At 39.4% G+C, this 26,740-nt stretch overlaps 1 protein-coding gene across 6 annotated transcripts in view; it reads right to left on the bottom strand.

Annotated features, from left to right (window-relative positions):
* CATSPERE (catsper channel auxiliary subunit epsilon) overlaps positions 1 to 26,740 on the bottom strand; it is a 168,353-nt gene that overhangs the window by 55,072 nt on the left and 86,541 nt on the right. For all 6 annotated transcript variants that reach the window (XM_058430493.1, XM_058430489.1, XM_032136925.2 and 3 more), the window contains 4 exons: positions 24,172 to 24,649; positions 12,477 to 12,919; positions 3,337 to 3,395; positions 1,203 to 1,278 (listed from right to left, as the gene is read on the bottom strand). In XM_058430493.1, coding sequence (XP_058286476.1) covers positions 1,203 to 1,278; positions 3,337 to 3,395; positions 12,477 to 12,919; positions 24,172 to 24,649 — 1,056 coding nt within the window. The remainder of the gene's footprint in view (positions 1 to 1,202; positions 1,279 to 3,336; positions 3,396 to 12,476; positions 12,920 to 24,171; positions 24,650 to 26,740) is intronic.

Below are 26,740 nucleotides of genomic sequence, written 5' to 3'. Positions count from 1 at the left end.
AAGCCAGTGGATGGTAGAGCGTGGACCTGAACTCAGGTTAGATGAACCTGATTTTGTAATGCCTTGGCTAGGCAGGATAGAATGAATAGAGATCCCTAAAAAAATCTATAGATTAGAGAGGGCTGGAGGAAACCACGGTGCTTCGGGAAGGCATCCATAAAGGAAGAGGGTAAAAGCAGTTAAAGACAGAAACTGCAGACCTAGGCTAGGGTAGGACCTTGCTAGGTTGTGGTTTCTTACTTCTTACATGGATTAAGCTGGCATGTGGTAGGCAGACAGGGGAGTTGTTGGTGTGCACCTGCAGGCGATTTCCTGGGGAAGCAGCGTGTGTCCGCAGTGATCAAGGATGGATCACGTCTGCCTCAGTTCAAGGCTTCCTCTAAATGTACGGAAACTTGCCCTGGTAGGAACGCAGGTTCCTCATGCTTGGGTTCTGAATGGGAAGGGCCAGGTCCTATTTCGCTTTGTATTCCCCATATATAACACAATGCCTGGTATATAGTAGGTGCTCCATATATGTTTATTGAACGTTAGGCTGAGAAGTAATAGAGAGAGGAGACAAGTGTGAAATATAGACTCAAAGGAGGCGGAGTTGTTAAGAATTTATGTTGAATTTCACAATAATATAACAGAATAATATATAATATAATAATAATAATGTGCAGTTACCTGAACACCTTGATACTATTTCATCCCTTCATGCCTTTTCCTGGAATGTTTTTGCACCTGCCTGCTGAACTTCTACTCATTCATCACTGGTCATTTTGTGTATCCCTTTCTTTTCACCTTTCCCCTCCCAGTCTCAGTAAACTTCCTTAGTTTACTTTCCTCTGGGCTGTTTGAGAACTGTGTATACCATTTTCCATAATAAAATGTTGCAAAATTAAGCTAGTTTATGTTTACCTCTAGGGAAGGTACTCTGTCTTTTTATTTTTGCAACTCCCATTACCAAGCACATAGACTGACACACAGAAACAGAGTAGGCATACAATAAACTTTTAAAAATGAATAAATGATTTTTTCTTTGTTTTTTTATTAAATTATGAATAAATGATTTTTTGAAGAAATAAGTGCAGGATAAATATGGGACTTGCTAAGTAATAGGAGGGTGGTATTGTATGGAGGTATTGTATGCATTATTTGGTTGACCACCTATACATTCTTGAAGTAAAATAGTTGGGTCTTCAACCCATCTCGCTTACCTTTTGGGCCATTCGACATGTTTTTGAATATTCACTAGGTCGAAACTGAACCATCACAAGACCCGTGTGGTTGTCTCTAGGAGAAACGATCCGTGCAGGTTATTGTGTCATGTGAGAGACAGGCATGACACTGTCTTTCTGTAGAGCAAGTGCAAAGTCCCATGTGCACGGTGTGATTGACCTCCCACGCGAATTTCTAGAGGCCTGGAGGGTGGTGCTGCTGGCAACAGCTCTCTGCTTCTGCTAAGGCAGCTCTGCATGCTGGTCCTGTTGTAAAGTTGCTCCCACCTCATGGTATCCCATGTTTTGGCTACCATAGGGTTAATGCGATGGGAAACAGAAATGAGCATCCTACCAGCATTTCAACCCCCCTATTTCATTAACACAGTCCCTGGGCAATGGGGCTCTGCTGCTGACATCTTGACCTGTCTGAAGGTGGCAGCCACTGTGTGGGTTCCTCCTCTGGCTCCTACCCGTTTTCCCCTCGTATTGATAACACCTTTGGAGCAATAGTGAGTCAGTTGTAAAATTAGTTTTCTGAGCCACATTGAACTGTGTAATATGATCTGACTGGGACTGAAAGCTAGGTCAGATAGAATGCCTTTCTCCGCTATGAAGCGCACAAGAATCATTTTGTGTTCAGACAAAATGTGAGGGCTAAAAAATTACAGAAGAAGAAAATGTGAAAGTTTCATTTATACCTACACCTGCTAAGATTTTTCTTGTCAAAAAAAAAAATGAGGACAAACAAACATAAAAAGTATCCTGGGCAATTTTATGTGTATTCTATAGCAATGTAAATCTTAGTAAATATCCACAAAACCAGAAATATCCAAAGGAACCCAGACCATTAGGAGCATAAACAGGTAAGTTGGTGGGTGAAAGGGAAAGGAAGGAATTGAGCCTCTCCTGGCTGTGGAGTCTAAAGCAGCATTTCTCCCTACTCTTCCTGGGCAGTCTCTGTGCCTGATTTTTATATTTATATATACATATAAATATAATATATATATGTATATGTATATAAATATAACATATATGTGTATAGATATATACATATAATATATATATGTATATATATATATATAAATTCTGTGTTCTTCATACCACTTACCAGTATTTGGAATTACTTATTTGATGATTGACTGTTTTCCCACTGGAGAATGGGTTCCATGACACTAGAACTTCATCTTTCTCATTTACCCTATATTTCAAATACCTAGAAAGTGCTTGGCATAGAGCAGGTAGTCAAACTCACTTGGAGTAGCACCAGACTAAAGAAAAATGGATTCTTCCTGCTGGGCGCAGAGGCTCACGCCTGTAATCCCAGCACTTTGGGGAGCCGAGGCGGGCAGATCACCTAAGGTTGGGAGTTCGAGACCAGCCTGACCAACATGGAGAAACTATGTCTCTACTAAAAATACAAAATTAGCGGGGTGTGGTGGCGCATGCCTGTAATCCCAGCTACTTGGGAGGCTGAGGCAGGAGAATCACTTGAACCTGTGAGGCGGAGGTTGCAGTGAGCCGAGATTGTGCCATTGCACTCCAGCCTGGATGACAGAGAGAGAGTCCATCTCAAAAAAAAAAAAAGAAAAAAGAAAATTTGATTTTTCATAGAGAAAATATGCTATTTTTCCAAGAAAATACTTCCAGGCTGTAATGACAGCCATAGGAATGCCTTCACACAGCATTCCATGTTGATTGTCTTCCTCCAGGTAGCCTAGCTGCTACCTTACTGCAGGAGTCAAAGACAGCATTTTATCTGGCTCTATGCATAAAGAGTTTCTGTGATATCAGAGTTCTTGTTTATGCTAGTGATGGTATGTAGAAACTTTGAGATGGGAACTAGTGATAAAACATGCTTGAAAATTATTCAACTAAGAAATAGCCCTTTTTTTGCATCTTCATTTGGATGAACGAGAAATTCAGATAGGTCATGTTTCTTATTAAACTACAAGGAGTATTTTACATTTTATACAGTTAAATATTAATTTTACATCTATCCAGACATTGAAAGGAATCTGAAATTTGAATATTTAAAAGAATATGAGGCCATTTAAATAAAAGAACAGCCACAAATCAATAACCTGAGTAGCATATTTGATACTGAGAAAGTTCTTTTAAAAGTTATACTTACTGCGTCTCAAAGTAATCAGATATTCTCTCATAATCTACATTCTGATAAAATGTTAGTGTCTGAAAAAAGAAAATTTAAAATTTATGTAAAGCAGGGAAATTGGGGGTGGTGATCCCACTTTAGCAGCATGTGGCTTTCCACATCTAGGCATGTAAAATGCCTTCATTAGGGTACGTAATGATGTTGATCACTTGTAAGTAATCAACAAGATTGACTGGTGGATAGACAGGTGCATAGATATGTAATAAAGCAAGTATGCAAATATAATAAAATATTAATGCACATAGTGGGTATATAGAGCTGTTAAATGTAAAATTCTTTCAACTTTTCTGTATGTTTGACATTTTCCATAATAAAATGTTGCAAAATTATAATATAAATTGAATTCATAGCCTCACCAAGAATCTCACATAAAAGTAATTCTACCTGATAGAAATGTTCATATGTGCTTTTCAGGAGGTATATACTAAAATATTCATTGTAACATTATTCAGAATAGCCCCCAAATAGAAACAGATCAATGTTCATCAACAGTAAAATGCCTAAGGATATCTTGTAGTACATTCATACAGAGCGACACAATAGATCAGTGAGTATGAATGAATGACAGCTACAGAAAACATGGACTTTCATAAGCATCATATTCAAAGACAAAAGCAAGACAAAAATACAATATATGTAGATATTTATGGATGGTTTTGTGTATATAATATATATGCAATGATTCCCTTCATATGAAGTTCAAAAATAGACAAAGCTTAGCTATATTATTTAGTGATGCATATGTAGGTTGTGAAACTATTAAGAAAAGTGAGGAAATTATTATTATTATTATTATTATTTTTTGAGATGGAGTTTCACTCTTGTCACCCAGGCTGGAGTGCAATGGCGCAATCTCGGCTCACTACAACCTCCACCTCCCAGGTTCAAGCGATTCTCCTGTCTCAGCCTCCTGAGTAGCTGGGATTACAGGTACCTGCCACCACATCCAGCCAATTTTTGTATTTTTAGTAAAGACGGGGTTTCACCATGTTGGTCAGGCTGGTCTTGAACGCCTGACCTCATGCAATCCGCCCGCCTTGGCCTCCCAAAGTGCTGGGATTCAGGTGTGAGCCACTATGCCTGGCTGAAAAGTAAGGAAATTATTACCACAAAAGTCAGACTAATGTTTAACTTGGAAAAGGAGACAATTCTGATCAGGGAAAACACAGGAGGGCTTTGGGTACTTCTGATGTTATATTTTTTTGACTTGAATGGTGATTACATGGGTGTTTGGTTTACAATAATTTGCTAAATTATGCATAAATGTTTTATTTACTTTTGTATGTGGGTGTTATATTCATTTTTAAAAAACAAATGATTAGCTGTGATGCTTAGCATCATACTAGCCAATAATTAGTCTATGAAGTTACAGTGACCCAGCCTGCATTATATAAGCAAGGTGCTTTCATAATATACTATTGTACTTCACTGAGCCTCAATTGCTATAGGATGTAAGACTCATCCTGATTTCAGAGATGTTAAAAGTTAAGAAGAAAGAGCCCTATCGAAGAGATCACTTGAGGTTAGGAGTTCAAGACCAGCTTGGCCAACATGGTGAAACCCTGTCTCTACTAAAAAAAAAAAATACAAAAATTAGCCAGGCATGGTGGCATGCACCTGTAATCCCAATTACTCGGGAGGCTGAGATACAAGAATTGCTTGAACCCGGGGAGCAGAGGTTGCAGTGAACCAACATTGTGCCGCTGCACTCCAGCCTGGATGACAGAGTGAGACCCTGTCTCAAAAAAAGAAAGTGCCTTTGAATTGATAAAATATGGTAGTTGTAGTGATGGTAGCAGTAGGAGTAGTGGTAGTGTTTGTAGTAATGCATACATATAGTACTTACTATGTGCCAGGTGCTTTTCTAAGCCCTTAATGTGTACTAACTCATTTAATCCTCATAAGAACCTTATGTGTCAAGTTGAAAGAAGAAAAAAAATTAGAATAGAAGAACCTTATGAGGTAGTTACTTTCATTACTATTATTATCCCCAATTTACTGATGAGAGAATTACAGAGAGATTTAAAAACTTGTTCAGTGTCATTTGGTAGTAAATGGTAGAGCCAGTATTTAATTAGAAATGCAAATTTTGTATTTTTGCAAAATGCAATGTTTCATTGCCATTGGTCATTTGTATATTTTTTATGAATAACTAGTAGTTTGAAGGTCTGAGTTGCAAATACACAGATATACAGTAGACCCTTGAACAACGCAGGTTTGAACTGTGCAAGTACACTTATACATGGGATTTTTTTTTCAATTAGTATACTGGAAAGTTTTTTGGAGATTTGTGGCAATTTGAAAAAGCAGTTGAACTATGTAGCCTAGAATACTGAAAAAATTAAGAAAAAGGTATTTCACGAGTACACAAAATATATGTGGATACTAGTCTATTTTATCATTTGCTACCATAAAATATATACAGATCTACTGTAAAGTTAAAATTTATCAAAACTTACACAAACATTTACAGACCACACATGGTGCCATTTGCAGTTGAAATATAAACAAACGTAAAGGTGCAGTAATAAACCATAACTGCATGAAATTAACTACAGTACACACTGTACTATGTGATCATTTCACAGCACCTCCAATTGCTATTGCTGTGAGCTCAAGTGTTGTGAGTATCTGCTTAAAATGCTTTGTGACACTAGTCATCCTGTGGGCAGTTCGTCCTTCCAGTAAATTGCATATCACAGCAAAAACTGATCTCTTGTGGTTCTTGCATATTTTTTATCATATTTAGTGCAATACTGTAAACCTTGAATAACACCATGGGCCTATACAAAGTGCCACTAGTGATGCTGTGGAAGGTGCTTCCAAGCAAAGAAAAGTCATGACGTTACAAGAAAATGTTGAACGAGAGAGAAAATTGAAAAACAGAACAAAACAAAAAAAGAGAAATGAAAAAAATGTTGAATTGATTGATATGTACCGGTGTGTGTGTGTGTGTGTGTGTGTGTGTATATATATATATGTATATGCACCTATATATATAACCTGTATACATATATATGTACCTGTATAGATATGTACCCATATATATGCCTGTGTATATATATATATATATATATATATATATGTGTGTGTGTGTGTATACATATATACCTGTATATATATAGAGAGAGAGAGGGAGAGAGAGAGAGAGAGAGAGCTGTATATATATAGCTGTAGACTGAGGTCTACAGCTCTAGGTTGCCCATCATTTCAGATGATTTATCTTGTAAACAGATAATGTAAACTTACAGTATTGATAAATACAGTACAGTATTGTAAATGTGTTTTCTCTTCCTTATGATTTTCTTAACTGCATTTCTTTTCTCTAGCTTACTTTATTGTAAGAATACAGCATATAATACATATAAAATATATGTTAATAGGCTGTTTAGGTTAGGCTTCCAGTCAACAGTAGGCTGTTAGTAGTCAAGCTTTTGGGGAGTCAAAAGTTATACCATGGCTGGGTGTGGTGACTCACACCTGTAATCCCAGCACTTTGGGAGGCCGAGGCAGGTGGATCATGAGGTCAGGAATTTGAGACCAGCCTGGCCAACATGGTGAAACCCTGCCTCTACTGAAAATACAAAAATTATCTGGGCGTGGTGGCACACACCCATAGTCTCAGCTACTAGGGAGGCTGAGGCAGGAAGATCAATTGAACCCAGGAGGTGCAGGTTGTGGTGAGCCAAGATCACACTGCTGCACTCCAGCCTGGGCAACAAGAGTGAAACTCCATCTCAAAACAAACAAACAAAAAAACCAGTAAAAGTTATACCAGATTTTCAACTGGGCAGGGGTTGGTGCCCCAATCCCCACATTGTTCAAGAATCAACTGTATACTATACATCAAATTATTGGAAAGAAAACCAAGAGTTAAATATATCCTTTTATTTTGGTATATTATCAATCCAGTCCTATTTTATTTATCATACTTTACTTTTTCCCTGTATCATCTTCCCCCATAGTAGGCAGCAATATATCATATATCAAACAACGTTTGTATCCTTGAAAATATACCTTTGGTATCTTTGTATCCTTGAAATATGTATAACGCCTTTTTGTTTGTTATTTATGTGTATGTATTTGTAATAGTCATATTATTACACTGATAGTGCTGTGGTCTGAATGTGTTCCTCTAAAACTATGTGTTAAAACCTAATCACCAATATGATAGTATTGGAGGTGGAGCCCTTTGGGAGGTGATTAGGTCATGAGGGCGGAGCCTCCTGAATGGGATTAGTGCTCTTATAAAAGAGGCCTCTGAGAGTGGCCTTGCCCCTTCTGCCATGTGAGGACACAGTGAAAAGATACTGTCTGTGAGGAAGGGTCCCTCACCAGAGACCAAGTCTGCTGGCATCTTGATCTTGGGCTTCCCAGCCTCCAGAACTATGAGAAAGTAAATTTCTGTTGTTGTAAGCCACCTGGTTTGAGTTATTTTTGTTATGTAGCCCAAATGGACTAAGATAGATTTCAATTAGTTTCTTATAATTTTCATTCAACTCTGTGTTTGAAGATCTATCCATGAGACTGCATGTAAATCTAAATTCTTGTTGTTTCCAAATCTGTTGATGCCAGGTTATATGATTATTTAAAATAAGTAATTATATATAATATTATAGATTGATAAAATAAGTATCAAATGAAAGTAGAGTTACTGTTTCCCTGAGAACTAAGTTGATTTTTTTGGAAAATTTTGATAAACCAAGTCACTGAAGAAATTGCTGAATTAGTAGGTATGAGCAAGGTAATACTAAAAAGCTGAAAAAAATTATAAAATTCTAGACTTTCAGTTGCTTTTCCAGTGCCTTCAAGTATTTTTTTTCTTTATCTTAAAGAAACTGAAATAGGAACTCAGAAATGATGCATTATGAGCAAGGTTATACAAGAAAGGAGATAAGGAACTATAATAAATGGACCTATTTTAAAGAAAAGGCTTTGGTCCTATATGAAAAGTATGTTCATTTATTTAAGTTAAAGTAAAATGTTTCACATATATTTAAGTTACAGTAAAACGTTTCACATATATTGGTTTCACTTTTTATGATTCTCTGCTTTCACTGACTTTGGAATTAACTGACTACTTCCATTCCATTGTATCAGATAGCAGGCTCACTATTATATGTGCTTAAGGAAGCTGAGCATAGAAATGCAAGGTGGGGAACAGAAACTGCCACTTGAGTTACACAGTTTTCAAGAAGAAACTGAAGTAACATGTAAAATGCTCACATTATGATATTAATTTGAAATGCACTATACAAAATAATATACACAGTATATTTATACCTATTGTTATAAGTAAAATGTTTATCCAGAGACAGAATGCTTGTTTCTCAGTACTGCAAGGAAAAATTAGCATTCAGATAAAAAGTTTTCTCAGCAAGGCAATTGTACTTTCTGCAGAAAGGATGCTCCTCACAGATGGAACAATGGTGAAAGCACCCTTTCTGCAGAAAGTAAAATTGCCTTGGTGAGAAAACTTTTTATCTGAATGCTAATTTTTCCTTGCAGTACCAAGAAACAAGCATTCTGTTTCTGGATATACATTTTACTTATAACAAAATGGTGACCCATACAGGGATACACTTTCCTCTGGGGGCAGTCTCTAGTCCTCTCTAATGAGGAGGTGCCCCATTGCGTCACTGCGGTGGCCTCAGGGGTAAGGAATTGAGACCCACTCGGTGTGATGAATAAAACTGGACTCTCAGCAATACGGAAAGAAACTGGCTGGCAACCTGGAGTAAAGGATCCTCACATACCACGTGGACCAGGTAACCTCGTGCATGAGCCAAGGAAGGAAACACCGGAGGAGGCGGTAAAGTATTTCCTTGGTGGTCAGGACTAAGGAAAGAAAGCCGCGGGGTGGTAAAGCATTCCTTGGACAGGATATACCAAGGAAAGAGATGCTGCAGAGGCAGTAAGGCGTTCCTTAGTCAGGGCTAAGGAAAGAAAAGCCATGGGAGGCGGTGAAGTACTTCTTAGTCAGGGTGTCTTAGAGGTTAAAAAGAGGTGAGAAATCCCCATTAGGGAGCAACCGAACCTCACACAAACCTCCAGCAACAGGAAAAATATTCAAAACTTCTCTTTCTTCTCGGTGGAATAAAGAGGCTAAGCTCCACTCCCACCAGCCGCTCCCTAGGGGAAAGGGAAGGAGGGGGAGAACAGCAGCATAGGCGGCTGGCAGAGGCAAGGGAAAGACCAGCAGAGAGGAAAGAGAAACTAGGAGAGGAAGTCAGAGAGAAAGAGAGCAACAGCAGCAAGCGCAGCTCCACACTGTTGCAGACTGCTAGCACCTGGCAGAGCGGCAGTGGCTAGGATGCTCTCCTCGCACCCAGCCATGCAGCTAGAGCCATCCAGGCCACCAGCTGTCGAGCCCCAAGCCTTCTGTGCTGCTCAGGCATGTCCTGCCACCCTCGGAGGACAGCTGGCCATGGACGCCTGCAAGTTAGAGCTGAGCGGGAAAGTGTGAGTGTGCCGGGGCCAGGATACCATGCCGCGCAGCCCGGCAGCCAAGAGGTAGGTCCCTCTCCCCAGCCTGGCTCTGCGTGGAAGAAGAGGTCAAGGACTGGTGTCAGGAGGAGAGCAGAGGAGGCGAAACAGCATGATCGTATAACTTGCGGCAGGCATCTGCCAAGCCTCTGGGCCAGCGACAGCCCGGGGCCGGGGCAGTGGCCACGAGGATCCCACCCAGCCCAAGAAACTAAGTGTAAGAGAGGAAGCGAGAAAGTAAAAAGGAAAATCAGAAAGAAACAGGAGAGACAGATGGTGGCACATGCTCTGGGGCAGGGCCCGTGCCATTGCCCGGCCCTGCCAGCTGCAAGAGTGGGAGAACCCAGGAGGGAGAGAATGCAAATGAGAGAGAGAGAGATAGAGGGAGAGAATAAGTGAGAGAGAGACTGAAAGAGACAGAGATCAGAGAAAGACACAGAAGGTAAGACTAGGAAGAAAAAGTGTAAAAAGAAGTCAGAAAGTTAAGGCATGTCAAAGATTGTCTGTGAAAGTCATAAAAACAGTTACAAAAGGGAATTTATGCAAGAAATATTGTATAATTTAAAAGTAATTAGGCCTCCTGAATATAAAACTATTAAAGTTTGTTAAGTTTCTAAGAAACTTAACAGGATGCAGTGAAGTCAGACACTTCCAAGAGCTGACCCATCAGTCTGCCCTTATTCATCCCCAAGTGAATGTACAATAGTATTATAGAGGACCTTTACTGAACACTCTGCCAAATAATTAGAGCAGTATTTGTGCCCTAGTTCAACTGGCTATCCATTTTACCCTAGCGTTTCATCAACCAGAAAAACTTTTTCTTTTAAAAACTCAAGCAAAACAGCTAAGCCAAACACGTTAAAAAAGTTTGAAGAGAAAAAAAACTATAAAATCAAGAGGAAGGAATTGTAAAAGTAAAAAGTTTCCTCTTCAAAGTTTCCCTTCTTGTTAAAGAATAAATCATAAGTGTTAGAAATAACAGTTTCTTTTAAAGACTAACTTCCTTCAAGCCTTCAAGCCTCCTTACTTGGTGCTAATAACTCTTTGCTAAGCCCTATCCTATGTAGCTGTTAGACATGCTCACAAGCAGGTAGTACATCCTGTGTCCTTGTACTTTAACCAAGATTGCTGGACATGCTCACAGGCATGTTCCAGCTCGCAGCCTATGCCCCTTTATTATTTAGGAATGTCATTATGTTTCTAAGTCTTTTCATAAGCAACCTCCTTTTTTCCTTTGTTCCCTATTGCCTTTACCTATTTAGGAAAGTTTTAAATTATTAGCCAGTCAGGTTCAGCATGGATTGTGAGGTCTAGCTTCAGCCAATGGAGACAAGACACAGTAGCAAGGACAAGCCCTGTAAAGGATAAAAATTGCTTCCCTCCTTTATTCAGGTGCACTCTTGCCATTGTTCCATCTGCGAGGAGCACCCTTTCTGCAGAAAGTAAAATTGCCTTGCTAAGAAAATTTTTTGTCTAAATGCTGATTTTTTCCTTGTAGTACCGAAGAACAAGCATTCTGTTCCTAAGCAAACATTTTACTTATAACATCTATTATGACATTGTTTGCAAAGATGGCTGCAATAATTTTTTCCATTCCCATATTCATGTCCCATATGCAGTGTAACTTGCTATTTCTCCATAAGAGGTAGAGTTTATGTCACCATCCTATGAGTTAGGGATATGTGGCCAAACCTAGGCTTCTGCTCTCACCATCTTGGAACACTGCCCTGAGACTGCCACAGAAGAAGCCAGGTCTAGTCTGGAGGATAACACTAGACCTGGCTTATCCAGCAGAGACAAGTGTTCCAGCTGAGGCCCCTTAGATTAATGAGGCCATCTTAGGTCATGTAGTTGCAGATGAATTACCAGATGCCCACACCACATCCATGAACCCAGATGAAACCAGCAGAAATGCCTGGCTACTCACAGCCCAAACTATTGATGGATAGAATTGGTTTTTTTGTTTTGTTTTGTTTTGTTTTTTGAGAGGCAGTCTCGCTCTGTCACCCAGGCTGGAGTGCAGTGGTGCGATCTTGGCTCACTGCAACCTCTGCCTCCTGGGCTCACACCATTCTCCTGCCTCAGCCTCCCGAGTAGCTGGGACTACAGGCACCCGCCACGACGCCCGGCTAATTTTTTGTATTTTTAGTAGAGACGGGGTTTCACCATGTTAGCCAGGATAGTCTCGATCTCCTGACCTCGTGATCCACCTGGCTTGGCCTCCCAAAGTGCTGGGATTACAGGTGTGAGCCACCGTGCCCGGCCTAGAATTGGTTGTTGTTCTAAGCAATTAGGTTTTGAGTGGTTTGTTATACTACAATAGACAACAGGAGTCTACAGGCAATAAAAAAAAAAAAAGAAGAAGTGAACAATACGATTGACAATGAGTTTTGAAGGAATGTGTTATTAGGTGGCAAAGAGGGCTTGGATATGGAAAGCGAAAATAATGGCTTGGGAATGAATGGCTTATCGTGTTATTATTTATTAAAAACTCAGACATTCCTCAACATTTTCCCAGCTGAGCCTAGAAGGGAAATCCATTTATAAAAATGTTAATATTATACTTTAATACTTATTAAAATCAAATGAAGAAATTTAAAATATTAGCTTACCAGAGTTTTGGTGCAGTATCCAAAGGCAGCTTCAAAGGAAATGTCATGACTCTCTTCTAATATTTTTGGGCCATAGGATTCCACAATAACATACAGACCAGTATTTTCTGGATAGACGATTTGAGTCCAAAGTGTCAGAGCCTCTCCCTTGTCCAAAAAGTAAAAAACACGAGCAACATTATTATGAAATGCCATGTATGGGCATTTGTCTTTTGTCTTGAAAGCTATACTTTGTGCTTCCAGATGTAAGGGATAGTCCTGTATTTGTATTGTGCCATCGTCCAAAGCATACACGAAATATGTTTGACCGGATGTACTTAAGAAAATGAATGCTCTTGTTGTGTTATTTGTCCATAAATGCAGCTTTACTGCATCTCTAGTATTAATCTTGGAAAAAAATATTACATTATTTTCCATTTTTACCAAAATATCTCCATAATAATCTGGAAAAAAGAGAAAAGTTTGTGTTAGTCTAAGTAACCATAAATCGTGCTGTTTTAGTTAAGTGTACTTTTAACCAAAATAATTTCTTTGATAATGACTCAGTATTTTCATACTTTGAGAAAGTTAGAATGTGCAGATATGAACCCATAACTTTACACTATATTGGGGAACTTCTCTGCCACTTCATTGTATTAGTTTTCTTCTTGAATACTATGTCACTTAGATATATAACATCATTTAACATAAAAAAGAGCTGGAATTCATGTATTCAGTAATAACAAGGATGAGCATGGCTGGAATAGAGCTATTAGGAATTCTGCATTGTGTTGTGGATTGAATTGTGTCCCCTCAAATTCTTGTGTTGAAGCCCTAACCGCCAATGAGACTGTATTTGGAGACAGGGCCTTTAGGAGGTAATTAAGGTAAAATGGGCTAAGAAGCAGGGGGTCCTAGTCCAACAGAACGGGCGCCCTTATAAGAAAAGGAAGAGACACCAGGGATCTCTCCGGACACACAGAGAAGAAAGGCCACATGAGGACACAGCAAGATGGTGACTGTCTACAAGCTAGGAACAGAGGCCTCATCAGAAACCAATCCTGACAGTACCTTGATCTTGGACTTCTAGCCTCTAGAAATATGAGAAAATCTAAATTTCTGTTGTTGAAGCTGCCCAGTCTGTGGGATTTTGTTATGGCAACCCTAGCAGGCTAATATAGCTGGAATGAAGACATGGAGGTGAGTGGGGGTGAGAGTGGTATACAGCATAGCCTACCTCTGCAGGTTCACTCATAGCAGATAATCAGCTTTCTCCACTTAATATTCTGCCTAAGTCACAGTGGGTCATAGTGGGTAACTATCTTAACCTCTTTAGTTCTGTTGCTATGTCTGTAAAATGAACAGTCAGGCTAGATGATTTCATAGCTTTCTTTCAAGACATGACATTTTCTGTGTACAGCCTCTAGGAATACACTTTAATTGTCAAAAGACAACACTTGGAGAGGACTGGCTGGAAGGAAGAGGGGAATTCATCAAGTCAGGGAGGTTCAGGCTGTGTTGTGTTTATGCATCTTACATTTGAAATCAGAATAAGTCAGTAACATTTTTACAAATTACTTTAAATTGTATCCTACTTAAACTTACCTAATCAGAAATATGTGCAGTAGATCACAAGGTGGAAGGGGAGAGATGTGAATGGATGACACAATAACATATAATTCTATGCTGAATGAAAAAGTAGTTGCAGGATGCATGCAGTATAATGATATATAAAATTTAAAACCTCAGGAAACAAAACAATACATTGTTTTTGGATTATATATAATGTCCAAATTGCTTCATGATATGGCCTGTCTGTTCTTTAGCCAGGTTTGTCTCTTGCCATTTTTTGCCTTACACTGTGTTATCTAGTCAGACTGATCTAATTTCAGTTCCCCAAACTTGCCATGTTCTTTCCTACCTCCACATCTTTGCACATGCTGTATTCTCAGCTTGGAATGCTACCTCAATCCCCCAGCCTAACCAGTGAAATCATTTTCTAATATATATACTCTCACCCTAGTTTTCAGTTTAGAAGTCATTTCTTCCACACCTAGTTTTCTGATCCCATACATCTGGATTGATGTTCCCAATATTTGCTTTCATAGCACCTTCTCTTTTGCTGATCACACTGCTGACTACAAACATTATAAATCATCCTTGCATTAAATATGAAGTTAAAATGAGAATTAAGAATAATTTCAAAGATAATGTGGCTAAAGCCACACAGAGAAAAATTCATAGCCTTTTGCTTGTGTGTAGCTTTAAATGCTTAGAAAATAAGAAAGACTAAAAATAAATGAACTAACCATTTAACTTAATAAGCAGGCAAGAGATGACTAAAGTTACAAAAAGAAAGCAGAAGTGAAGAATCAATAATGACAAAAGCAGAAATTAAATTAAAAAGAAAGTAGATAAAATTAAGAATTCTTTTTAAAAGGAAAAGAAAACAAAAACAACCTAAAAAAATAGACAGTCTCTTGCAAGCCAAACTAACAAGGGAGTTAGGCACAAGCAATATTATAAATGAAGATAATTATAGGTACATAAGAAATTTAAAAGTTAAAATAGCCCACTTTTACCAACAAATTAGAAAATCTACATAAAATGAATTATTTCCTAGAAAGATACCAACTTCTGAAATTGACTCAAGAAGGGATAAAATATTAGAATAGATCGATTAGAGAAAATAAAAGTAATGAAAAGATACAACATTCCTGGTTGGAAAGACAAATACTGCAAACATCTATTCAACAAATGTATTGAATGCCTACTATGGGGCTATACTGTTCTAGGTACTTGGGAGGAATATATTCATGAAAAAACAGAAAATTCCTTCTCTTGTGTAGCTTACATTCCAGCAGAGAAGACTGCCAATAAACATGAAAATAAATTATTTGGTGTGTTAGGTGATTAAGGATATAGTAATCAAAAAAGTATAGGCCGGGCGCGGTGGCTCACGCTTGTAATCCCAGCATTTTGGGAGGCCGAGGCGGGCGGATCACGAGGTCAGGAGATCGAGACCACGGTGAAACCCCGTCTCTACTAAAAATACAAAAAAATTAGCCGGGCGTAGTGGCGGGCGCCTGTAGTCCCAGCTACTCGGAGAGGCTGAGGCAGGAGAATGGCGTGAACCCGGGAGGCGGAGCTTGCAGTGAGCCGAGACTGCGCCACTGCACTCCAGCCTGGGCGACAGAGCAAGACTCCGTCTCAAAAAAAAAAAAAAAAAAAAAGTATAGCACTAGGACAAATAGATTAGTGGAACAGAATAGCCTAGAAACAATCCAGTTAATGTGAGGAATGAATACATAATACAAGTAGCATTTCAGATCAGTGGGAGAGGTTTGCTTAATAGAAGAATGGTTTAAGGCAACATCAGCTTTCAATGGGAAAAATACAATTAGATTCCTAACTCTTGCTAAATATCAAAACATAAAAATCAGAATTATAAGAATAATGAAAATACATAGTATTTTTATAATTGAAATGACCTGTCATATTATGGCATATCAGAAGTTACAAATAAAAATATTAACAAATTTGACCATTTAAAAATACAAATTCTAAATATCAAACTCCCTCCAAAAAGGTACAGGAAGTTACACACTAGAAAAATATTTGCAATACATGAGATAAAGAACGTATCAGTATAGATAAACCCAATGCAAAAATGTCCAAACAGTATGAATAGAAAACTCACAGAAAAGGGGGAGTTTTGGGCAAGATGGGAGAATAGGAACAGCTCCAGCCTGCAGTTCCCAGCGAGATCAACGCAGAAGGCGGGTGATTTCTGCATTTCCAACTGAGGTTTATCTCAATGGGACTGGTTAGACAGTGGGTGCAGTCCATGGAGGACAAGCTGAAGCAGGGTGGGGCGTCGTCTCACTGGGGAAGTGCGAGGGGTCAGGGAACTCCCTCCCCTAGCCAAGGGAAGCCACGAGGGACTGTGCCATGAGGAACAATCTGGTTCCTCCATGAGGAACCCACAGTCTTTGCAACCCACAGACCAGGAGACTCCCTCAGGTTACTACACCACCAGGGCCCTGGGTTTCAAGCACAAAACTGGGCAGCCATTTGGGCAGACACCAAGCTAGCTGCAGGAGTTTTTATTTTTATTTTTTTCATACCCCAGTGGTGCCTGGAACACCAGTGAGACAGAAAGATTCACTCCGCTGGAAAGGGGGCTGAAGCCAGGGAGCCAAGTGGTCTAGCTCAGCTGATCCCACCCGCATGGAGCCCAGTGGCTTGAAATTCTCACTGCCAGCACAGCAGTCTGAAGTGACCTGGGACACCCGAACTTGGTGGGGGTAGGAGCATCTGCCATTACTGAGGCTTGAGTAGGCAGTTTTCCCCTCACAGTGGAAATAAAGCTGCCAGGAAGTTCTAACTGGGCAGAGCCCACCACAGCTCGGCAAAGCTGCTGTAGCCAGACTGCCTCTCTAGATTCCTCCTCTCTGGGCAGCGCATCTCTGAAAGAAAGGCAGCAGCCCCAGTCAGGGCTTATAGATCAAACTCCTGTCTCCTTGGGACAGAGCACCTGAGGGAAGGGGCAGCCATGGGCGCAGCTTCAGCAGACTTAAACGTTCCTGTGACCCAGCTCTGAAGAAGCAGTGGATCTCCCAGCATAGCCCTCAAGCTCTGCTAAGGGACAGACTGCTTCCTCAAGTGGGTCCCTGACCCCTGTGTCTCCTGACTGGAAGACACCTCCCAGTAGGGGTCGACAGATACCTCATACAGGAGACCTCTGGCTGGCATCTGGCGGGTGCCCCTCTGGGACAAAGCTTCCAGAGGAAGGAACAGGCAGCAATCTTTGCTGTTCTGCAGTCTCTGCTGGTGATACCCAGGCAAACAGGGTCTGGAGTGGACCTCCAGCAAACTCCAGCAGACCTGCAGCAGAGGGGCCTGACTGTTAGAAGGAAAACTAACAAACAGAAAGTAATAGCATCAACATCAACAAAAAGGACGTTCATACAAAAATGCCATCTGAAGATCACCAACATCAAAGACCAAAGGTCGATAAATCCACAAAGATGAGGAAAAACCAGTGCAAAATGGCTGAAAATTCCAAAAACCAGAATGCCTCTTCCCCTCCAAAGGATCACAACTCCTCATCAGCAAGGGAACAAAACTTGACAGAGAATGAGTTTGATGGATTGACATAAGTAGGCTTCAGAGGGGAGTAATAACAAACTCCTCTGAGCTAAAGGAGCATGTTCTAACCCAATGCAAGGAAACTAAGAACCTTGAAAAAAGTTTAGATGAATTGCTAACTAGAATAACCAATGTAGAGAAGGACATAAATGACCTGATGGAGTTTCACAGCACGAGAACTTTGTGAAGCATACACAAGTATCAATAGCCAAATCGATCAAGCAGAAGAAAGGATATCAGGGATTAAAGATCAACTTAATGAAATAAGCATAAAGACAAGATTAGAGAAAAAAGAATGAAAATGAATGAACAAATCCTCCAAGAAATATGGAATATGTGAAAAGACCAAACCTATATTTGCTTGGTGTACCTGAAAGTGATGGGGAGAATGGAACCAAGTTGGAGAACACTCTTCAGGATACTATGCAGGAGAACTTCCCCAACCTAACAAGACAGGCCAACATTCAAATTCAGGAAATACAGAGAACACCACAAAGATACTCCTCGCGAAGAGCAACCACAAGACACATAATCGTCAGATTCACCAAGGTTGAAATGAAGGAAAAAATGTTAAGGGCAGCCAGAGAAAAAGGTTGGGTTACCCACAAAAAGAAGAAGCCCATCAGACTCATAGCAGATCTCTCTGCAGAAACCCTACAAGCCAGAAGAGAGTGGGGGACAATATTCAACATTCTTAAAGAAAAGAGTTTTCAACCCAGAATTTCATATTCAGCCAAACTAAGCTTCATAAGCAAAGGAGAAATAAAATCCTTTACAGACAAGCAAATGCTGAGAGATTTTGTCATCACCAAGCCTGCCTTACAAGAGCTCCTGAAGGAAGCACTAAATATGCAAAGGAAAAACCAGTACCAGCCACTGCAAAAACATGCCAAATTGTAAAGGCCATCAACACTATGAAGAAACTGCATTAACTAACGAGCAAAATAACAAGCTAGCATCATAATGAAAAGATCAAATTCACACAAAACATATTAACCTTAAATGTAAATGGGCTAAATGCCCCAATTAAAAGACACAGAATGGCAAACTGGATCAAGAGTCAAGACCCATCAGTGTGCTGTATGCAGGACACCCATTTCACGTGCAAAGACACACATAGGCTCAAAGGGATGAAGGAATATTTACCAAGCAAATGGAAAGAAAAAAAAAAAAAAGCAGGGGTTGCAATCCTAGTCTCTGATAAAACAGACTTTAAACCAGCAAAGATCAAAAAAGACAAAGAAGGGCATTACATAATGGTAAAGGAATCAATGCAACAAGAAGAGCTAACTATCCTAAATATATATGCACCCAATAAAGGAGCACCCAGATTCATAAAGCAAGTTCTTGGAGACCTACAAAGAGACTTAGACTCCCACACAATAATAGTGGGAGACTTAAACACCCCACTGTCAATACCAGACAGATCGACGAGACAGAAAATTAACAAGGATATCCAGGACTTGAACTCAGCTCTGGACCAAGCGGACCTAACAGACATCTACAGAACTCTCCACCCCAAATTGACAGAATATACATTCTTCTCAGCACCACATCACACTTATTTTAAAATCGACCACATAATTAATTAGAAGTAAAACACTCCTTAGCAAATGTAAAAGAATGGAAATCGTAACAGTCTCTCAGACCACAGTGCAATCAAATTAGAACTCAGGATTAAGAAACTTACTCAAAACTAACTACGCAACTACATGGAATCTGAACAACCTGCTCCTGAATGACTACTGGGTAAACAAATTAAGGCAGAAATAAATAAGTTCTTCGAAACCAATGAGAACAAAGACACAACGTACCAGAATCTCTGGGACAGAGCTAAAGCAGTGTTTAGAGGGAAATTTATAGCACTAAATTCCCACAGGAGAAAGCAGGAAAGGTCTAAAACTGATACCCTAACATCACAATTAAAAGAACTAGAGAAGCAAGAGCAAACAAATTCAAAAGCTAGCAGAAGATAAGAAATAGCTAAGATTGGAGCAGAACTGAAGGAGACAGAGACACAAAAAACCCTTCAAAAAATCAATGAATCCAGGAACTGGTTTTTTGAAAAGATCAACAAAATAGACCACTAGTCAGCTTAATAAAGAAGAAAGGAGAGAAGAACCAAATAGACACAATAAAAAAAGATAAAGGGGATATCACCACTGATCCCACAGAAATACAAACTACCATCAGAGAATAAACACCTCTATGCAAACAAACTAGAAAATCTAGAAGAAATGAATAAATTCCTGGACACATACACCCTCCCAAGATGAAACCAGGAAGAAGTCGAATCCTTGAATAGACCAATAACAAGTTCTGAAATTGAGGCAGTAATTAATAGCCTACTAACCAAAAAAAGCCAAGGACCAGACAGATTCACAGCCGAATTCTACTGGAGGTACAAAGAGGAGCTGGTACCATTCCTTCTGAAACTATTCCAAACAACAGAAAAAGAGGGACTCCTCACTAATTCATTTTATGAGGCCAGCATCATCCTGACACCAAAACCTGGCAGAGACACAACAAAAAAAGAAAATTTCAGGCCAATATCCCTGATGAACATCGTTGCAAAAATCCTCAGTAAAATGCTGACAAACAAAATCCAGCAGCACATCAAAAAGCTTATCCACTATGATCAAGTCGGCTTCATCTCTGGGATGCAAGGCTGGTTCAATATAGGCAAATCAATAAACATAATCCATCTCATAAACAGAACCAATGACAAAAACCATGTTTGTCTCAATAGATGCAGAAAAGGCCTTCAATAAAATTCAACACCCCTTCATGCTAAAAACTCTCAATAAACTAGGTATTGATGGAATGTGTCTCAAAATAATAAAAGCTATTTATGACAAACCCACAGCCAATATCATACCGAATAGGCAAAGGCTGGAAGCATTCCCTCTGAAAACCGGCACAAGACAAGTATGCCTTCTCTCACCACTCCTATTCAACATAGTATTGGAAGTTCTGGCTAGGGCAATCAGGCAAGAGAAAGAAATAAAGGGTATTCAGATAGGAAGAGAGGAAGTCAAATTGCCTCTGTTTGCAGATGACATGATTGTATATTTAGAAAACCCCGTCGTCTGAACCCCAAATCTCCTTAAGCTGGTAAGCAACTTCAGCAAAGTCTCAAGATACAAAATCAATGTGCAAAAATCACAAGCATTCCTATACACCAATAACAGACAGAGAGCCAAATCATGAGTGAACGTCCAGTCACAGTTGCTACAAAGAGCATAAAATACCTAGGAATACAACTTACAAGGGATGTGAAGGACCTCTTCAAGGAGAACTACAAACCACTGCTCAAGGAAATAAGAGAGGACATAAACAAAAGGAAAAACATTCCAGGCTCATGGATAGGAAGAATCAATATCGTGAAAATGGCCATACTGCCCAAAGTAATTTATAGATTCAATGCTATCCCCATCAATTTACATTAACTTTCTTCACAGAATTAGAAAAAACTACTTTAAATTTCATATGGAACCAAAAAAGAGCCCGTATAGCCAAGACAATCCTAAACAAAAAGAACAAAGCTAGAGGCATCACGCTACCTGACTTGAAACTATACTACAAGGCTACAGTAAGCAAAACAGCATGGTACTGGTACCAAAACAGATATATAGAGCAATGGAACAGAACAGAGGCCTCAGAAATAACGCCACACATCTACAACAATCTGATCTTTGACAAACCTGACAAAAACAAGCAATGGGGAAAGGATTCCCTATTTAATAAATCATGTTGGAAAAATTGGCTAGCCATGTGCAGAAAGCTGAAACTGGATCCCTTCCTTACATGTTATACAAAAATTAAGATGGATTAGAGACTTAAACTTAAGACCTAACACCACAAAAACCCTAGAAGAAAACCTAGGCAATACCATTCAGGACATAGGCATGGGCAAAGACTTCATGACTAAAACACCAAAAGCAATGGCAACAATAGCCAAAATTGACAAATGAGATCTAATTAAACTAAAGAGCTTTTGCACAGCAAAAGAAACTATCATCAGAGCGAAAAGGCAACCTACAGAATGGGAGAAAATTTTTGCAATCTATCCATCTGACAAAGGGCTAATATCCAGAGTCTATAAAAACTTAGACAAATTTACAAGAAAAAATAACCCTATCAAAAAGTGGGTGAAGGATATAAACAGACACTTCTCAAAAGAAGACATTTATGCAGCCAACAAACATATGGAAAAAAGCTCATCATCACTGGTCATTAGAGAAATGCAAATCAAAACCACAACGACATACTGTCTCACGGTGTTCTTTAAAAAGTCAGGAAACAACAGATGCTGGAGAGGTCGTGGAGAAATAGGAATGCTTTTACACTGTTGGTGGCAGTGTAAATTAGTCCACCCATTGTGGAAGACACTGTGGGAACTGCTCAAGGATCTAGAACTAGAAATACCATTTGACTGAGCAATCCCATTACTGGGTGTATACCCAAAGGATTATAAATCATTCTACTGTAAAGACACATGCACACCTATGTTTATTGCAGCACTGTTCAATAGCAAATACTTGGAACCCAAATGCCTATCAATGATAGGCTGGATACCAACCCAAATGCCCATCAGTGATAGACTGGATAAAGAAAATGTGGCACATATACACCATGGAATACTATGCAGCCATGAAAAAGGATGAGTTCATGTCCTTTGCAGGGACATGGATAACGGTGGAAACCATCATTCTCAGCAAACTAACACAGGAACAGAAAACCAAATACCGCATGTTCTCATTCATAAGTGGGAGTTGAACAATGAGAACACATCAGCACAGGGAGGGGAACATCACACACCGAGGCCTGTCAGGGGTTGGGAGGGTAGGGGAGGGATAACATTAGAAGAGATACCTAATGTAGATGACAGGTTGATGGGTGCAGCCAACCACCATGGCACGTGTATACCTATGTAACAAACCTGCACGTTCTGCACATGTATCCCAGAACTTAAAGTATAATAAACAAATAAAAAATAGAAATAAGGAAATGACAAGAAAAAAAATTCACAGAAGAATATGGCCAATAAATTTATGAAACTAGATAAAACATCTAATTATAAAAGATATGTGCAATAAAATAACATTTTTCTTCTATATAACCAGTAACTGTTAAACAGATTATATGAAAATGATACATTTTCAATACATTTGGGGGAGTTTAGACTGTGACAAACTTTGCTGGTGGGTAAGTGAGAAAGATTTATCAACTTTTTAAATATTTGTAATCTCTGATTCAGGAATTCTATATCCAGTAATTTATATTACAGAAACACTTCTATCAGTATGTGTACATATGCATATTTTCTGCAGCATTATTTGTAACAGAAAAAGAACTGAAGCCTAATATCTATCTAAATATCTATCTAAACCCCTATTAATTAGTAGTGTGCATAGACAGTGGAACAGTACACAGCAGTTAAAATGGCATTAGTTTTATTTCTATTATATGTTTTGTTTTGAAAACATGCCCATTATATTTAGTATTTGCTTGTTCGAAAGTCTGGACAAACTCACGGGAACTTTTTTTTTTCTTGGAGACAGGATCTCGCTCTGTTGTCCAGGCTGGGGAGTTCAGTGAGGTGAACATGGCTCACTGAAGCCTTGACCTCCCGGGCTCAAGTGATCTTCCTGCTTCAGTCTTCTGAGTAGCTGGGACCACAGGTGCGTACCACCATGCCCAGCTAATTTTTAAGTTTTTAGTAGGGATGAGGTCTCACCATGTTGCACAGGCTGGACTCGAACCCCTGGGCTCAAGTGATCCTCCCACCTTGGCCTTCCAAAGTGCTGGCATTAGAAGCGTGAGCCACCACGCCTGGCCTCACAGGAGTTTCTTAATAGTTGGTTATTTGGGAAATGAGAATGGTGAGAGATGAAGGCCTTTAACTTCGTACTTCATATGCTTATGAATGTTTGAGCGTGTTATATTTCATTGTTTCTGAATGACCTTCAGTACAACATTCAAACTGGGTAATCTGACCTCCTCTAAAATCTATCCCCAATGTATCATTCTAACCTTGTCTTCTTATCACTGTGGCTCATGGTTGTTTAAAAAACACATATGATCCTGTTTCATATGTGCTTTATAACACAAAACCTCCCTCTACAGGTTTCAGAGTGAACATGGCCCTATCAACACCTTGATATTCCACTTCTAGCCTCCAGAACTGTGAAGTAATACATTTATGTTGTTTTAAGTCATCCAGTTTGTGGTACTTTTTTATGGTAGCCCCAGGAAACGTAATACAATACCACAGCACCTCCTACACCCTACAATGTATATATAAATTGCTTAGTTAGAATCTACTGATTGACCAAAATGAAACTCCCCTCTCCCCCGCAAAAAGAAATTGAGTTTGCCCTTTTGCTATGTGAGATCATAGTTAACATTACTTGAATTTAAAGTCAATTCATTTGTAGGTGATAAGTGCACCTTTGGCTGTCCAAAACACCACATATTGGTACATTAAAAAGTGTTACATCATTATAAGGAAGATGGCTATAGTGAAATCTAAAATAATGTTAGTAGACTGAGAGCGCCTTACCTATTAAAACTTCATGAATAATGCTGTCATTTGATAGCATTGATAGATTTCCATGTCCTGCAGGTGTCTGTAAAATCCCAGTAAAGGTGAAATTATGGTAACAATAGTAGATACTATGCTTGTTCCACAGCAGTAATCCTGGCAGTGCTGAAAATGTAAAATGTGGCATGATAACACTGTCAATAGGGGCATCTAATGTAAAGTCTTGGGAAACCCACTGTTTTGTATCTTCATTATATATCACTAAGAAAATCTTTTTGGTGACGGTACACATAGTGCAATAATTTAAAAACACAGCAATCTCCAGAGGGTGTCCTGTATACTCAACCTTGTCTATAGTCAGAGTAGCGGTTACTGATAGATTTAGGATGTTTTTCAGTTCTGTGGTAGTTACTAATCTGGCAAATTCAAGACGAATGTATCCGAGGTAAATTTCATTTTCTGTCCAGACTGCAAAGTTGCTTCTTTCTCCTTTAGCCTGTGACAAAATGAAAAATGATGAGAAAAATCTTCGATTTTAGAGATGGGCCTAACAATTTCTCTTTTTTAAATTTAAATTTTATTTTTTATTTTTTTAAATTTTATTTCAATAGGTTTTTGGGGAACAGGTGGTATTATATGAATAAGCTCTTTGGTGGTGATTTCTGAGATTCTGGTGCACCCATCACCTAAGCAGTGTACACTGTACCCAGTGTATAGTCTTTTATCCCTCACCCCACTCCCATCCTGACCCCCAACCCTGCCTGAGTCTCCAAAGTCCACTGTATCATTCTTACGCCTTTGTGTCCTCATAGCTTAGCTACCAAGGTCTACAACTTCCATCTTCTAATTTGCTACATTTGAAAGATAGAGACCAGGTGTGGTGGTTTCATGCCTATAATCCCTGCACTTTGGGAGGCCGAGGCAGGAGAATCACTTGAAGTCAGAGGTTTGAGACCAGCCTGGGCAACACGATGAGACCCCATTTCTACAAAAGTTAAAAACTAGTTAGGGATGGTGGTGTGTGTCTGTAGTCTCAGCTATTTGGGAGGCTGAGGTGGAAGGATCACTTGAGCCCAGGAGTTCAACGATGCAGTGAGCCATGATCGTGCCACTGCACTCCAGCCTGGGTGACAGAGCGAGACCCTGTCTCTAAAAAAATAAATAAATAAAAATTAAAGGTAGTAAATACTAAGGTTTGATTTGTTTCAATATATTTTTGAATAATACTTCAGGCATAGAAATATATTAAATAGAAATTGATCATATTACATATAACCATAAAAATAAATTATCCCAATTATTTGTTTATAAATTGTTTCTATCGGTAGGAATAATAAATTTTAATTCTTTTTAAATCTTTTAAGCACATCAGCCTTCTGTTTATGTATTTATCACTCTGGCCTGCAGTGCCCCTTTGACCTTGATGTTTACTAAGGTCAATATATAAAGTCTCTTCAAATATTAACTCATTTTTGGAATTCTAGATTCCTTGGTTACCAGATAAAGAGAAGAGAAACTTAAAACCTTAGACGAGTGAATTCTACCCTTTTATGGATATAGGCTGCTAGATGGGAAGGGTATTCAAAAACTGCTGTGCCTGAAACTCAGTGGGCCTAATTTCATCAAGGAGTCCAAGGCCTCCCTCCTCCTGTGCCTCCTCTCCCCACTGTTTCTAATTTTTTGGGATTTTTACTTAAAATGTAATTTCTATGTACATGACAATCAAAAGGAATCTTTTGAAAACATCTTGTTGTCCTCATTTTACTTAATGTACAAATATTTAGTGTATAATGAAACAGGAGGTAGGCAGATATCAAACTGGTAACCAAAGAAAGACACAATTTGGGATAAAAGGTCATTTTGCTAAATGTGGATTCACGTTGAAGTATAGATCTTATGTTGCTGGAAACAATTCTTAAAGAAGAAATAGATGAGAAACAAAATGGTGAGCTACAGAAGAAACCCACAGCCATTCTCACTCTTGTCAGAGAGATGGGAAGAGGAACACATCATAAACATGATAGATGACAATTCCAAGGATTCCCAGCCAAGAAGTGAGTTTTCACTCTCACTCACAAACCCTTTCCCACGTAACTCCACTTAACGCTTCGGCATAATCATGCAGGTGAGGTGAGAGAGCCTTTTAAAGCATTCAAGGTCTCTTCAAAATGTAAGGTAGTAAGTCTCTGAAGGCAGGAAAGGGGCATCAAGCTGGATAAGTTGAGAGAAACCCATCCACACTCTGGATTCTCAGCTCCGTGACTAGGAGTGGGGTAAGGGAGTGGAGAGGAACTCTCCTTGAGCCATGCGTGGCCTCCACCCAGAGTGTAAAGCAGCCTCCCTGACAGAATTGGGACAGGGAAATAGGAGACAGAAGGAGAGGGAGAGGGAGAAGGAGAGGGGAGGAAGAGAGGAAGATGCACCAAAATTCAGAGTCAGATGAGAAAGTAAAGATGATCACCCAATGATCAAAAAGCTAGAAGCTAGGTTGTAAAGCAGAGATAGCTCTCCCAAGGATTTCGAAGGTTGGTGGCACCACTGTAAAGTATTAAGAGGTCTCTGGAATGTTGTCAGTACTAAGGTACCC

This window comes from Hylobates moloch, unplaced genomic scaffold (genome assembly GCF_009828535.3).
Source record: "Hylobates moloch isolate HMO894 unplaced genomic scaffold, HMol_V3 SCAFFOLD_18, whole genome shotgun sequence".
Taxonomy (NCBI): Eukaryota; Metazoa; Chordata; class Mammalia; order Primates; family Hylobatidae; genus Hylobates; species Hylobates moloch.
This window is presented reverse-complemented; position numbering and strand designations above follow the sequence as displayed.